We start from the raw sequence: 16469 nt of genomic DNA, 5'->3' as shown, positions 1-16469 counted from the left end.
TTCAATGATCTCACCGTCATAATCTTTCAATTTATAAACGGGCGGCGTACGTTGTATACATTCTGACACCGTGAACATTTCATCCGTAAAACTTTGTTCATATTTTTTATCAAAAACTCCCCTGAGCTTGGAGACCCTGACTATATCTCCGACCTTATATTTACACTTCACAGGCCTCCTGCGTAGGGTGGATGCCCCATACAAATTTTGAAACACTTGATCGACATTTCGATCATTAACCTCATTCGGCCTCATCTTAATGCTTTTATGATAACTCTCGTTATAAGCCGTGAGTAAAGACGGTAGGACGTCGATGTATCTTCTCGTGTTTTTAGCAGTAAAATATCTCCACATTCTCGTCTTTAGCGTGCGATTAAACCTCTCGACAACCGAGGCTTTCAGATCACTTGCGGTGGCAAAATGTAGAATCCGGTGTTTTTTCATTAAATCCTTGAACGATTTGTTAAAAAACTCTTTCCCGGCATCAGTCTGCATCTTCAGAGGCACCCCGCTCTGCTTTAAGAGTGAGGCAAAGGCCTGTGAGACTTCGCGCCCTTGCTTTGACTTCAGAGGTCTGGCATACGCTTTTTTTGAGAAGATATCGATAACGGTCAGCAGGTACTTGTACCCGTCGTTAAAATCTGATAACCCCTGCATGTCGCATAAATCCGCCTGAAATTGGTTAAGCGGGTTTGTGACAAATACTCTATTTCTTGGAAAATGCGTCCTGGCAGGTTTGTGTAATGTGTATGCATCTTCCCCCGACAGGAAATCTCTGATATGCTTCATACGAATTTTAGAGCTGTGTTGATCATGCAGAGCCCTGCGTAAACGCTCCGGCCCTCCAAAACTCCCCGGATTTACCGGACTATAATATACATCCTTCATTAAACCCTCATCACCCATCTTTTAAGACGGATCTCTTCAGAATGATGAACCGGATAGTCCTTTTGCATTTTTATATGTTTTAGCGACCATAAATATTAGTCTTTTGTTTTAAATTGAACTCTGATTCAGCACCGCGGAGAGCGCTCACAGAGCAGCCTCGAGCTTTTAATAAGACCGTGTTAAAACCCCTCATTAATTCATACGAGCACCTTTTTTCCACCAAAACCTCGTTTGTATGACTCTGTCTTGCAATATGAAGCGCCTTGAGGCAACTGTTTTGTTGTGGTTTTGGCACTATATAAATTTGATTTGTAAAACATTTCACCCTTTTTCAACAATATTATAGGAAAGAACACAGGCCGTATAAGGTTTAGAATATATGCTTTATTACATTCATTAAAGTCACGCACAGAGAAAAAAGCAATTGTTCATGTTTATTAAACACAACATGTGTGAAGGAAAAAAGTATACGTTTTAAATAGGAGCTCTTGGAAACGTTAAATTGAACTCTGATTCAGCACCGCGGAGAGCGCTCACAGAGCAGCCTCGAGCTTTTAATGAGACCGTGTTAAAACCCCTCATTAATTCATACGAGCACCTTTTTTCCACCAAAACCTCGTTTGTATGACTCTGTCTTGCAATATGAAAAACATTTCACCCTTTTTCAACAATATTATAGGAAAGAACACAGGCCGTATAAGGTTTAGAATATGTGCTTTATTACATTCATTAAAGTCACACACAGAGAAAAAAGCAATTGTTCATGTTTATTAAACACAGCATACGTGAAGGAAAAAAGCATACGTTCACGTACAAAACTGGAAAACTCTCAGTAATACATCTCCCCCGCATTTACGGTTTATTTCAGTATTCAGCTGTAAAAGTGTAGGAACAATCTCCCCTCTGGACACCCCCATCTGTTTCACCCGGCACGCTATCACATCCACAAACAGAGTGTATAATGTAAGCAGATGCATCGTATTACACCGTGTAAAATCGTCAGTGGTCAAAACAGAGATTTTCAGTAATACGTTGTACAGAGATTTTTCAGATGAATGGAGAGCCGCGCTGTAGATATGATCTGTCCAGACTCCGGGCCCGGGGCGACGTCTGATAACGTCGAAAACCCTCTCCATAGCGCATAAAGGCGGGGCGTCTGGGATCTCCAGCCTGCGAATGACTACCCGCTCCAGCTTATACGAGAGTCCACGTATAATATAAACTTCCCGCAAGCTTTGAAAGAGAATCATCACACAATTACCCATGACTGTAAAACAATATAATGATATTTAAAAAAAAAACAAAAACAAAAAAAAAAAAAACAGGTTTTTCTTCAGTCGTCTGGGTTATAGACGGCTACCATCCCCTCCAGGTCGAGATCTGCGTCTTCACCGAAACATGTGTACAGTTCGTTGATCTTTGCTTCAAAAGTATCAGTGTATTTCAGCTCAGTGAGGATGTTTTCTACCACCCCCTGAACCCTCGCAGCCGATGGGTTGAGGAAGCGCTGGGCTAGGAGCTTTACCACAGCCGGGATGAAGGTCGGTCTCCAGAGTCTCACCATTAATCTCTCAAAATGTCCGGTAAAGAAATATTCATTTAACGGGTCCAGGCACTCGTGCTGGCGCTGGCTGGGGTGATCGATCTCACACCCGTAACAGAGTTTTTGTCTGTAACTTTTGATCACAGCCAAAAGTAAGTGTGCCACGCCGACTTTCACCGTTTTCAGGAATTCCTCTGACAGGAACCCGTCAGGCCGGTCAGATGCGAAAGATGTGGCGTATTTCTCAGCCGGCTCGAGGTCTTGTACCTCCCGCGGACTCGCGGCCTCCGTGACAGCGGGAAGAGACCCCACGCCTCCCGGGCTGGAAAGCGCGTGAGAAGGATGGATCTCGCCCCAGACCGCCTCGAGCTGAACTCCCCACGGGCTCTCGTACCCACCGCGGGTCCGTGAAGCCTGGCTCAGGGAGGGCCGGTCTCTTCCACAGTCGAGCGCGCAGTCACAAGCGATGTCGTCGGCCGCTGCAATGGGAGAGGTTGAGGAGCTCATGCTGGTTCGTCGTCCGATGCTTGAATGAGATGTGGTCCCCTGGTTTTTATAGAAATCCCCGTGCATGCGGGGAGGAGCTACGTCAGAGTTTTTTTTATTTTTTTTATTTTTTTTTATTTTATTTTTTATTTTATTTTTTTATTTATTTTTTTAAGTAAAAAGAGGGGCCAAGTTTTTTCGGACTTCGATAACGTCCCTCCAGGCCAGGCACCTTGTAAAGAGGCCCGTAATCCTGTCGTTGCAGGTGTTGAACATCTCATGCCAGCTCTCAGCCGCAGCTGTGACGCTTCTGACGTGGCCGCTGGCACTAACCCGCTCCAACTTAATTTCACCCTCAGAGACAGTGTCAGGAGGTCCACGCTGGAATATCACCCTATAGCGAGGCCCCTGGGCGCTGAGCCAGGTGAGTTGGAAGCGTGTTTTCTTCTTTTCCGGCGTCCGATCTCCTGGAGGTTCAGGGTTGACCGTGTCGCGAATCATCGAGCCCGCCGCCGCGGAGAAGACACCCCAATCGGCGGAAGTAAGCGCCACCCGTGGGGTTCCTCGAGTGGCAGTCTCACCCTCGGCCAGAGTGAAGAAACTTACTTGGGCATAATACGGGTCGAACGTGTAAGTTAAACGTTCGTGCCCCTCCAGGCTGTACGTCAGATCTTCCTCCGGTATCGGCTGGCTCAGACGGCTGACGTACATTCTCGCTTTTTTTGGGGCAAGCGAGCCTTCTGTTGTCATGGTGATGTTAACCGGGGTCTCGCAGATGTAGCGGAGGATCGGAGTTCGTCTCGCCATGGTGAATGCTGTATGTCACTCTATCGTCGAAAGGGGATTTTTAAACCCTTCTTCGTCCGCGGGGCGTAATTCCTTACCTTTTGCTCTAAAAACACCGTTTGGCGTAAGTGATAAGGAGCATTGTTTATTGTTCGGGCTCGGGGCAGCATCTCCGCTCAGCGGGTGTCCCGCGCCCCATGATCGATCGGCTAATATCTTAAAAGAAAACATCATCTGGCGTGAGTGATAAGGAGCATTGTTTATTGTTCTTCGGGTTCATCACCTCGGGGCAGCATCTCCGCTCAGCGGGTGTCCCGCCACACACACACACACACACACACACACACACACACACACACACACACACACACACACACACACACAGGGTCATGTTTCCGCGAGCGGCTCTATGCGTGGGTATTTGACCGTCTTGCTGCAAAGACTTACAGCCGAGAGAGACGGGTATTTGTTCCCCTTCTTTAATTTACGAATTAAAAAACAGAAAAGGAAACGTAATAATTTAAGAATTAAAGATATTAAAGGGTCATTAAATAATAGACAGTGATTTATGTTTAATTATTTCAGAATTAGTTAATTCTTTAATACATTAAAAAGATCTAGGTATTTTTAATCGTTCTTTAATTCATGAAATAAAATGACATTAAAATATTAGACCCTGGGTGGGAGGGGAGGTATGGCTTGGAGGCGGTGCTTGGCCGGGGTTAGGGGAGGAGCTTGGGGGTGGGGCTAGGGGAGGAGCCAGGGGCGGAACTAGGGGAGGAGCTGGGGGCGGGGCTTAGGGGCGGGGCATACTGACGTCATCGACTCTGATTGGATGTGACGTCATAAGGGGCGGGGGCTCGGAGGCGGGATCAGGGGCGGGGCTTAGGGGCGGGGCATAATGACGTCATCGATTATGATTGGCTGTGACGTCATAAGGGGCGGGGCTTGGAGGCGGGACTAGGGGAGGGGCTTAGGGGCGGGACATAGTGACGTCATCGATTCTGATTGGCTATGACGTCATAGAGGGGGCGGGGCTTAGTGACGTGGCCGATTTTGATTGGCAGCTGTCACTTTTTTGACGAAAGGTGGGTCAGTTTTCTCTCTTGCGCCACTCCATGGCACAGAGCCCAACTACTCATGCAGTCACAAAGTTCTTCTGAAAAACTGGAGCAATCTGAATTCGGTTGGATGAATATGGGTGTGTGTGTTCAGACAATTCATCTCGTTCACAACGTGACAGAACTTAAGGATGCGCTGTTACGCGCAATAGCGCGCTATAGCACGCAACAACGCGGAACACTATTCTTTACCGTGCGTAATGGTTCCTGATAATTCTCCAGCAACACGTGCCATTAATCGTAACGTGTGGTAACAGGTTGCAGCAGTTCCTGAGGACACCTGACACCTCTGCCCCGAATAATCACATTCGTGATCAGCGGCCAAGAATGTGTACTTTGTGGCATTCGTGACTTGTCATTTTCATGCTCATGTTTCTGTTCATCATCATCGTATTTGTTCACTCTTGGTTCCTTAAGTTGCTGTAGTTTAGGTCTGTTCATCACATTGTGTATCCTTTGGTCACAGGTTCTGGTTATTATTTACCTGCAAGTATTTTCTGTCTGGTTATGTTTTTAGTTATTTATTGCATTCTCTGTTTATCATTTATTTTGTGTTGCTTTATTATGCTTTAATCACTGGTTTTGGTAAATATTTATCTTCAGTGTCTTCATCCGGTTGTGTTTCTTTTAGTATGTATTGCATTTTCTGTTGGGACGTTGTGTGAAATGTAAATAAAAACAGAATACAATGATTTGCAAATCCTCTTCAACCTATATTCAACTGAATACACCACAAAGACAAGATATTTAATGTTCAAACTGATAAACTTTATTGTTTGTGCAAATATTTGCTCATTTTGAAATGGATGTCTGCAACACGTTTCAAAAAAGTTGGGACAAAAGACTAGGAAAGTCTCCAGTACAACTCAGAACAAAATTAAAACGCTCCCACGGATGTTTACACCAAAAGATCGCTGATTCACTCATTTCGCTGTCAATCAAAAAGTGATTCAGCCTCAGGCAGATCATCCAATTATCATGCAGAAGCTGAGTGTCCGGGCCAGCCGAGGCCCGCCCACTGCCACATAGATGCTGAGCGACCGATGGGCGGGATTAAGCCCAGCATTTATCCAATGACTCATCTCGTTTCGCTGCACTCTTTGCTTCGCTATTGAAGTCTGTGAGAATGAGTGAGAGGAATGCCGCGTCGTTACCAGTGGTAAGAAGCTGATTCTGAACAAAAGTTGAGCGCATTGTAGTGCATATTTAGTCAATGTATATAATTATAGTTTTTATTGATTGCGACGGTAAAAAAAAATGACACATAGTGGCCCATTGGATGCTTCTCCTGAGGCACATTGGGTTAGTCCAATGAAATTCCTTGGTTCTCGAAGGCCCGCCCGGCCATATGCAATGAATCAGGCATATCTGACCTCACCTCTGCTTTCTGTCTCCCTCAGAGCACCAATTGCTGTTCTCTTTCTTTCCTTTGCCTGTCTTTGCATCTCTCTCTCTCTCTCTCTCTCTCTCTCTCTCTCTCTCTCTCTCTCTCTCTCTCACCGTGGGCCTTATTTGTCTTATTTGTAATTGTGTATATATAGTATATTTCATAAACCATAAAAAGACATCTCTATCAGTGTTTCTTTGTCAAACACTTTAACATGAAACGAACATTTTGACACTGTGACCATCTCCCCCAAGAGAAGGTTTTTGTGAGTAGTGAAAAAGCATTTGTTTTTATGTGGGCTCTTTAATGTAGGCTGATGCACTTAATTTCAATTGTTGAAACTGCGCGATGCAAACATACATTCTTCTTTAGCATATGCTTCCAGACATCATATATAGACCTATATATATATATCATATATATAACGGCGCTGGGCCCTCAGGTGATCAAAAAGTGCCCTGTGGTCTGATGAGTCCACATTCCATCCATCCATCCATCCATCCATCCATCCATCCATCCATCCATCCATCCATCCATCCATTTTCTTCCACTTTATCTGGAGTTGGGTCGTGGGGGCAGCAGCTCAAGCAAAGCCGCCCAGAACTTCCAATCCACACACACCTGTCCCAGCTCCTCCGGGGGAACCCCGAGGCATTCCCAAGCCAGCCAAGAGACGTAGTCCCTCAAGCGCGTCCTGGGTATTCCCCGGGGCCTCCTCCGATGGGATGTGGCCAGAACACCTCTCCAGCATGCATCCGGAAAAGATGCCCGAGCCACCTCAGCTGGCTCCTTTCGACGTGGAGGACCAGCGGCTTGACTCTGAGCTCTTCCCGAGTAACCGAGCTCCTCACCCTATCTCTAAGGGAGCGCCCAGCCACCCTCCGGAGGAAACTCATCTTGGCCGCTTGTACTAGTGTTCTCATTCTTTCGGTCATGAGCCAAATCTCATGACCATAGGTGAAGGTCGAAACATAGATCGATCGGTAAATCAAGACCTTTGCCCCCCTACTCAGCTCTCTCTTCACCACGACGGTCCGATACAGTGACCGCATCACTGCAGATGCTGCACTGATCTGTCTGCCGATCTCACACTCCATCTGTCCCTCGCTCGTGAACAAGACCCCGCGATACCTCCTCTACTTGAAGGCAAGGACACTCCACCGACCTGAAGAGGGCAAAGCACCTTTTTCCGGTCGAGAACCATGGCCTCGGATTTGGAGGTGCTGATTTTCGTCCCGGATGCTTCACACTCGGCTGCAAACTGCCCCAGTGCACGCTGAAGGTCCTGATTTGACGAGACCAACAGAACCACATCGCCCGCAAACAGCAGAGATGAGATTCTGTGGTTCCCAAACCGGACCCCCCTCTACACCCTGGCTGCACCTAGAAATTCTGTCCATAAAGATAATGAGCAGAACTGGTGACAAAGGGCAGCCCTGGCGGAGGCCAACGTGCACTGGAAACAAGTTTGACTTACTACTGGTAATGCAAACCAAGCTCCTGCTGCAGTCGTACAGGGACCGGATAGCCCTTAGCAAAGGACCCTGGACCTCATACTCCCGGAGCACCCCCCACAGGGTGCCCCGAGGGACACAGTCGAACACCTTCTCCAGATCCACAAAGGACATGTGGACTGGTTGGGCGAACTCCCATGAACCCTCGAGCACCTGATGGAGTGTGTAGAGCTGGTCCAGTGTGCCGTGACCAGGGCGAAAAGCACACTGCTCCTCCTGACTCCGAGGTTCAACTATCAGTCAAAATCTCCTCTCCAGTCCTCTGGAATAGACCTTAACAGGGAAGCTGAGCAGTGTGATCCCCCTATAGTTGGAACACACCCTCCAGTCCCCCTTCTTAAACAGAGGGACCACCACCTCGGTCTGCCAATCCAGAGACACTGTCCCGACCGCCATGTGATGTTGCAGAGGCGTGTCAACTAAGACAGTCCCACAACATCCAGCGACTTAAGGTACTCAGGACGGATCTCATCCACCCCAGGAGCCTTGCCACAGAGGAGCTTTCTGACCACCCCGGTGACTTTGGCCTGGGTGATGGACGCGTCCGCCTCTGAGTCCCCAGTCTCTGCTTCCTCTTCGGAAGACATGACAATGGGATTGAGGAGATCCTTGAAGTATTCCTTCCACCGCCAAACAACATCCCCAGTCAAGGTCATCAGCTCCCCACCCGCACCGTAGACAGTGCTGGTGGAGAACTGCTTCCGCCACCTGAGGCATCGGACGGTTTGCCAGAACTTCCTCGAGGCCGACCGATAGTCCTCCTCCATGGCCTCTCCGAACTCCTCCCAGACCCGAGTTTTTGCCTCTGCGACCACACAGGCTGCAGCACGCTTGGCCTGCCGGTACCTGTCAGCTGCCTCCAGGGTCCCACTTACAAACAAAGACAAGTAGGAATCCTTCTTCAGCTTGATGGCATCCCTTACTTCCAGCATCCACCGCCGGGTTCAGGGATTGCTGCCGCGACAGGCACCAGAGACCTTGTGACCACAGCTATGATAATCAGAATCAGAATCACCTTTATTGTCATTGTAATTTGCATTTACAACGAGATTTGAGTGCAACTCAAAAAAGGTGCTTTCCGTGGTGCGAGTAATTTTTAGCCAAATAAAAGATAGTGACATTTAACAGTAAATTATTCAGAGTATATGTGCAACTAATATAAACATAAGATAAAATAAAATGAAATGTGGACCAAGTAAAATGTAAAATGAGAATTATATACAACTGTGGAATCATATTGCATGGGAATATTGCACACGGTTTACAGATATTGCACAAGAAACTTGAGAGGTGCGGATTAGAGATGTTTTTGTTCAGAGCAGTGATCGCTCTGGGGAGAAAGCTGTCCCTGAGTCTGTTTGTCCTAGTTTTGATTGACCTATACCGTCAGCTGGAGGGCAGTAGGTCAAACAGGTGGTTACTGGGGTGGGATTTGTCTTTGCAGATGCTGGCAGCTCTGCAGAGGTAGCGAGAGCAATGTCTTCCAGGCTGGGCAGAGAGCAGCCAGTGATTCCCTGGGCCATTTTGATCACCCTCTGCAGCGCTCTCCTGTCTGCTGCTGTGCACCCCCCGTACCACACTGTGATGCAGTACGTCAGGATGCTCTCGATGGTGGCTCTGTAGAACAACACCAGCAGCTTCTCCTCCAGATTGTTTCTCCTGAGCACCCTCAGGAAGTGGAGTCGCTGCTGGGCTTTCTTCACCACCACTGTGGTGTTGGCAGTCCAGGAGAGGCTATCAGAGAGGGCAGCTGCATCAACAGTGGATGTGGAGAGCATGGTCCACTCGGACTCAATGTCTCCAACCTCCCCCGGGATCTGGGTGAAGCTCTCCCGGAGGTGGGAGTTGAAGACCTCACTGACACAGGGTTCCCCCAGTCCTTCCCAGCAGACCCTCACGATACGTTTGGGCCTGCCAGGTCTGATCACCCCCCTCCAGGTCTCACTGTCGCTGCCCACGTGGGCATTGAAATCTCCGAGGAGAACAAAGGACTCCCTAGTCGGAGCACTATTTAGTACCCCTCCCAGGGACTCCAAGAAGGTCGGGTATTCTGCACTGCCACTCAGCCTATAGGCCGAGACAACAGTGAGAGACCTGTCCCTGACCCGAAGGCGTAGGGACGTGACCCTCTCATTCATCGGAATGAACTCCAACACATGGCAACTGAGCTGGGGAGCAATAAGCAATGCTACCCCAGCTCTCTGCCTCTCCCCGTGGGCAATGCCAGGAAAGTGGAGCGTCCAGCCCCTCTCCAGTAGTTGGGTACCAGAGCCCAAGCTGTGCGTGGAGGTGAGCCCGACTCTCTCTAGTCCATATCTCTCAACCTCCCACACAAGCTCAGGCTCCTCACCCCCCCGCGAGGTGACATTCCACATCCCAACAGCCAGGGGCTGTGAGCGCGGACCGGGCCACCCGGCCACCCGCCCTCAACTGCCACACAATCATATCTGCACATGACCCCCATGGTCCCCTCTGCAAGTGGTGAACCCACAGGAGGGTGGGCCCATGTTGCTCTTTTGGGCTGAGCCCGGCCGGGCCCGTGGGCTACATTTCACATTGTTTTTTGGAAGTCATGGATGTTGTGTCCTCCGGACAAAAGAGGAAAAAGACCATCCAGACTGTTACCAGCACAAAGTTCAAAAGCCAGCATCTGTGATGGTATGGGGGTGCGTTAGTGCCCATGGCATGGGCAACTTACACATGTGTGATGGTACCATCAATGCTGAAAGGTACATCCATACAGTATACAGTTGCTCTGCGGGAGCACCTCCAATTTCATTGTACCCCTCCCCTGTACAATAACAATAAAGGCTATTCTAAGAAGCAGTAATTTTCATTCACATAGTTGTTCACAGGAGGCCAAAGGTTGATCTTGTGGCTCTTTGGCAAACAATGGGCGGAAAAAAAATCAGGGCCTGTATCCACAAAGCAACTCACCTCACTTAACCTAAAATTTAAACAAGCCTAAGAATTCCTTGAATTCTTAGACATTTCTTAGAACTTAGAATTTCTTAGAATTTTTCTGAGAATAACATCACTACGAGCTATTTGTAGCTGCTTCATGGATACGGTTTTTAATGTTAATAAAATTCTTTTAATGATTGTTTGAAAGCTGAGTGACACTGTGACATTTTTTGCTGGTGAAGTAAAATCGTGATTATTATTATCTGAGTTTATACATTTCTTTTATGGATGTATTTTTTTAGTGGTAGAGTGGTGTAGAGGGGGATGTTGTTGGGCGGTGGAAGGAGTACTTCGAGGATCTCCTCAATCCCATCGTCACGTCTTCCGAAGAGGAGGCAGAGACTGGGGACCCAGAGGCGGACTCATGCATTACCCAGGCAGAAGTCACCGAGGTGGTTGGAAAGCTCCTCGGTGGCAAGGCTCCTGGGGTGGATGAAATCCGTCCTGAGTACCTTAAGTCTCTGGATGTTGTGGGACTGTCTTGGCTAACACGCCTCTGCAACATCGCGTGGTGATCAGGGACAGTGCCTCTGAATTGGCAGACCGGGGTGGTGGTCCCTCTGTTTAAGAAGGGGGACCGGAGGGTGTGTTCCAACTATAGGGGGATCACACTCCTCAGCCTCCCCGGTAAGGTCTATTCCAGAGTACTAGAGAGGAGAATTTGACCAATGGTCGAACCTTGGATTCAGGAGGAGCAGTGTGGTTTTCATCCTGGTCGCAGCACACTGGACCAGCTCTACATGCTCCATCGGGTGCTCGAGGGTTCATGGGAGTTCGCCCAACCAGTCCACATGTGTTTTGTGGATCTGGAGAAGGCATTTGACTGTGTCCCTCAGGGCACCCTGTGGGGAGTGCTCCGGGAGTACGGGGTCCGGGGTCCTTTGCTAAGTGCTATCCGGTCCCTGTACGACTGCAGCAGGAGCTTGGTTCGCATTGACGGTAGTAAGTCAAACCTGTTTCCAGTGCACGTTGGCCTCCGCCAGGGCTGCCCTTTGTCACCGGTTCTGTTCATTATTTTTATGGAGAGAATTTCTAGGTGCAGCCAGGGTGTAGAGGGGGTCTGGTTTGGGAACCACAGAATCTCGTCTCTGCTGTTTGCGGACGATGTGGTTCTGTTGGCTTTGTCAAATCAGGACCTTCAGTATGCACTGGGGCGGTTTGCAGCCGAGTGTGAGGCGTCCGGGATGAAAATCAGCACCTCCAAATCCGAGGCCATGGTTCTCGACCGGAAAAAGGTGCTTTGCCCTCTTCAGGTCGGTGGAGTGTCCTTGCCTCAAGTGGAGGAGTTTAAGTATCTCGGGTTCTTATTCACGAGTGAGGGACGGATGGAGCGTGAGATCGATAGATGGATCGGTGCAGCATCTGCAGTGATGCGGTCGCTGTTATCGGACCGTCGTGGTGAAGAGAGAGCTGAGTAGGGGGGCAAAGCTCTTGATTTACCGATCGATGTACGTTCTGATCCTCACCTATGGTCATGAGATTTGTCACATGACCGAAAGAACGAGATCGCGGGTATAAGCGGCCGAGATGAGTTTCCTCCGCAGGGTGGCTGGGCGCTCCCTTAGAGATAGGGTGAGTAGCTCGGTCACTCGGAAGGAGCTCGGAGTCGAGCCGCTGCTCCTCCACGTTGAAAGGAGTCAGTTGAGGTGGCTCAGGCATCTTTTCCAGATGCCCCCTGGACGCCTCGCTGGAGAGGTGTTCCGGGCACGTCCCATTGGGAGGAGGCCCCGGGGAAGACCCAGGACACGCTGGAAGGATTACATCTCTCGGCTGGCTTGGGAACGCCTTGGGGTTCCCCCGGAGGAGCTGGGGGAGGTGTGTGTGGATCGGGAGGTCTGGGCGGCTTTGCTTGAGCTGCTGCCCCCGCGACCCCACTCCAGATAAAGTGGAAGAAAATGGATGGATGGATGGATGTATTTTTTTAAATCACTGGAGCAGTTACACAACATCCTGTTATTTTGGTTTGGGTGAGAGTGAAACTTAAGGAAGCCTACAGACGTGAAGTTGACGTGAACGTATTGGGGCAGTTGACAGAGATTCTTGATATTACCTTAAACAAAAAGGTAGGTTAACAATCAAAATGACTTCATAACCATAAAGAATTATGTTACTTTTTCCTGTAATTACTGAAAGCATTTTGCTTTGAATGCTTACATTTAATGTTTAATTCACAAATTTGGAATAATTTAGGGTGTATTCTTACATAACATTGTAATTAGTGTTATTTAGTATTCATCACTGCATGACTGTTTAATTGTCTAGAATTAATAAAAAAAAAAGTTTTGCAAAAATTTTTCAGCACAACTTAATCGAATGTAAACAATTATTCAATCAAAATATTTATCAAATTTAGATCATTTATTGTTCAGTTTAAACCTCATTATCGATGACTTAGAGCTGTTTTAACAATAAGTTAAAAAGATCTGCCAATATCTGCTTGAAAAGACATTTAACTCACCCTTCAAAAGCATTTTATACACGTATATATTTGAAAAGAACAGATTAAAAGCACAAAGTTTGTCCCAAATTTGCCTTGTTTTGAAGGTGCTGGGCGAACAAGGTGTCGTCTGAACTGGTTTAAGGGCCCCTTCACACATAGCACAAATAAGTAGGAATAAGTGCGAATCATGACAAAACAGCATGAATGAGCGAACCCCGAAAACATCGAGTCGACGCCGGGAGGGACACACGGTTGGGCAGACGTGAATGATCCTGCTACAACGGTTTTATGCATGCGATTGAATGAACACAGCATGAGCAGCTGGAGCGTGTGGAACCACATTGCATTCTGCTGTGGAGAAACAAAAAATAAACTACACATCATAAAAAAACAACGCAGTGTCTAATCCTGTGAACTAACAGAATACTGGATATGCTCTTTATAAATCACTCACAATTTTAATGATTATTAATGACAAACTAATGAACTCCTTCAACTCTGAAAGTGTCAGTTATCGTGTTCTGATCTAAATGAGTGCATTTGTAACATTTCCTCTTTTTGCTTGTCAGACTGTTAAATCAGCAGTTTGAAATGCTGACGCTTAAGAACACAAAGACTTTGTGGATGTTGTTGCTCTTCTGGGTCTCTGGAGGACAGTCTGCAAAATTTAACCTGTTCGGTAAGTCCTCCTCTGCAGGTCAAGTTTGGAAACAGATCGCTTGCATGACCTTTCTGTTGTCATGACCTTGGCTGACCTCTGCATGTGTCTACTGTTGGCAAACAAACAGAGGTGCAGTTCTATGAAGGATCTGTAAGGTTGTCCGGCTCTGAGAGTGCTGCCGAGGGCCGCGTGGAGATCTACCACAACGAGAGGTGGGGCACAGTTTGTGACGATGGGTGGGACCTGGCCGAGGCCCAGGTGGTGTGTCGACAGCTGCAGTTCCCTGGAGCCAAATCTGTGCAAACTGGAAAAGTCTACGGAACAGGTGCATTTTACTTGCATTTACTGACCACCAGGGGGCAGAAATGTATAGAAAATCAAACTAGTCGAGTTGAAACAAATCAATGAGCTGCCTGGTATGTGACGACACAAAAATGAAAGCATCAATTAAAAATTATAAATATAGATATTTTTACACAAAGTCAATTTAAATAAATGTAAAACATGAGTCCCATACTTTTTTTAAATTGAGCTGTGGGGATTTGCAGAGGACACAGCATAATGGGACAGGGTGGTCAGGTTCCTCTTTGATTCGGGGTGATCAGCAGGGGGCATCAGGTGCCAATCCCAGCCTGGATTTGAACTGTTGACCTTCTGTACAGAAGGACTGTGCACTCATCAGTGATCTATCAGACCATAGACCACCAAAAAACAAACAAACAAAAAACTAAACAAAAATGCAATCTTCAAGGTGAAAAATGTTCATTTTATGGCAAAGTTTAAATGCTTAATTATGTTAAAATTTTTAAAATGTATTTTCACTTGCACTGGTTATTACTTACAAGTAATTCCTTTAAATTTGTATTATATAATGATATTAAGCACTTTGAGCAGCATTTTTATTGAAACGTGCAAGACAAAGTTTATTTATAAATTTTAGATATTTAGTAGCTTGTACATTTTTCAAGTTTTGCACAAAATTACAATTATCTATGTGGAATTGCAACAGTTAATAAAATGATTTCTTTTTCATCAGCTCCTGGACCCATTTGGCTTGATGATGTTGAGTGTAAAGGAACAGAGGACAGTCTCTCTTCCTGTTCTTTTAAAGGTTGGGGAGTGACCGACTGCTCCCACAAGGAAGACGTTGGAGTTGTTTGTGAAACAGGAAGTAGGTAACACGTGATGACACTCTGTTGTATCATATTCTGAGGCTTTGGAAAAGCCAAGGAATATGCAAAATGCAGTGAGTGAAGTAGGTAGGAATTTGGTAGCACATTTGCGGGGTCACAGCACGATGAGGTCGAGTGGCCAGTTCCTTTCCTCCCTGCCTTATACCGTCTCCAACTATTAGTCAGGTGTCCCTTTTAACACTGGGGAGAGCATCAGGTGCCGGGACTCGAACTGGCAACCATCTGTGCTGAAGCTATAATAGCCAAGTGGCCTCTGTATGTGTGTATGCGTGTGTGCATGTGTGGCTTTAGTCATGGAGAAACTGAGGAGAGCTGACATGTGCTGTTTGGTATGCTTATGTATTTTGGATCAAGGTTGAATGCTGTGAAAACAGAAACTTGATAGGACTAATATTTTTGGAGAAATTAGCGATATTAGCTAACAACAGTGAACAATGGATATTATACTGTAGTGCAGCAGGGTTTTGGGGTTTTAAATGTTATTATGGTTCATGTCAGTTTAACAGTGTTGTTATTGTTGTTGAGTGTGTTTTTGTAGTTCAATTGGTTTAGTCAGTTTAGTTAAGTCTCATGTTGCCCTTACCATGAGTGAAAACTGTACTGCGTTTGATGTCTTCTGCCACCATCTCTGTGGGTGTGTAAAAATAGAAGCACCTGCTTGCGGCAGAATTCAGAACAGACAAAAAGCATCTAGCTTCGATCATGGACAAACTGGGGAGAGCTGACATTTGCCATTTGGTATGCTTATGTATTTTGGGTCAAGGATGAATGGCACCAAAACGGAACATTGATAGGACTAATATTTTTGGAGAAACTACAGGTATTAGTTAACAACACTGAACAATGGACATTGCTAACTGCATTCTGGACTCATACGTCCTTCCAGCAGGAGGCCGGATTGTTGAGAAAGTGAATGCACAGACCCACGTTAGGGGGCGTAAATGAGCGGTCAATAGGATACAAATAAATCACAATTTATTACACAAAGGTGCAAACAAGGTTTCAAATATGCAAAGTCCAATTCAGTAATAAATGGTGACAAGTGGGCAGGCCCGAAGGTAGAAGATGCCTATCCAGAGAAGAGCCGGGACCCACGCAGTCCCACTGCCAGCCGGAGGTCCGCAATCCACCAGAACCACCAAGACCTGAAACCCCAGGAGGCCACCGTTCCAGGCTGTCAGACCGGTACTGCTGGCAGGAGCAAAAACAGATTAAAGTGGGTGTGTGTACACCCAGCAGACAGTCAGCAAACACAGTAATCCTCCTGAGGGAAAATTCCAATAACTCCCAGAGTGCAGAGGAAAACTTGAAAACGTGCAGTGTCAATGGTTATACTTAAAAAATAAGAAGTGAGGATTGGAGACGCCAACTCCTCCAAACTTCCACAAACCCAGCTACAAGCTGCAAGTATACAAAGTTACAACTGCAAAGACTTCAGTAACAGTGAATGTGCGTACGGCACAAAAGGCTGAGTTGGTTTACCTGT

At 46.9% G+C, this 16469-nt stretch overlaps 1 protein-coding gene across 1 annotated transcript in view; it reads left to right on the top strand.

Moving 5' to 3' along the window:
• Window positions 1-12667: 12667 nt before the first annotated feature.
• Window positions 12668-16469, top strand: part of LOC117528734 (galectin-3-binding protein B-like) — a 32775-nt gene continuing 28973 nt past the window's right edge. Inside the window, exons 1-4 of the mRNA XM_034191370.1 lie at window positions 12668-12752; window positions 13699-13808; window positions 13918-14115; window positions 14827-14961. Of these exons, the coding sequence (XP_034047261.1) occupies window positions 13721-13808; window positions 13918-14115; window positions 14827-14961 (421 nt within the window). The 5' untranslated portion in view covers window positions 12668-12752; window positions 13699-13720. The remainder of the gene's footprint in view (window positions 12753-13698; window positions 13809-13917; window positions 14116-14826; window positions 14962-16469) is intronic.

Source organism: Thalassophryne amazonica, chromosome 16, assembly GCF_902500255.1.
Source record: "Thalassophryne amazonica chromosome 16, fThaAma1.1, whole genome shotgun sequence".
Taxonomy (NCBI): Eukaryota; Metazoa; Chordata; class Actinopteri; order Batrachoidiformes; family Batrachoididae; genus Thalassophryne; species Thalassophryne amazonica.
This window is presented reverse-complemented; position numbering and strand designations above follow the sequence as displayed.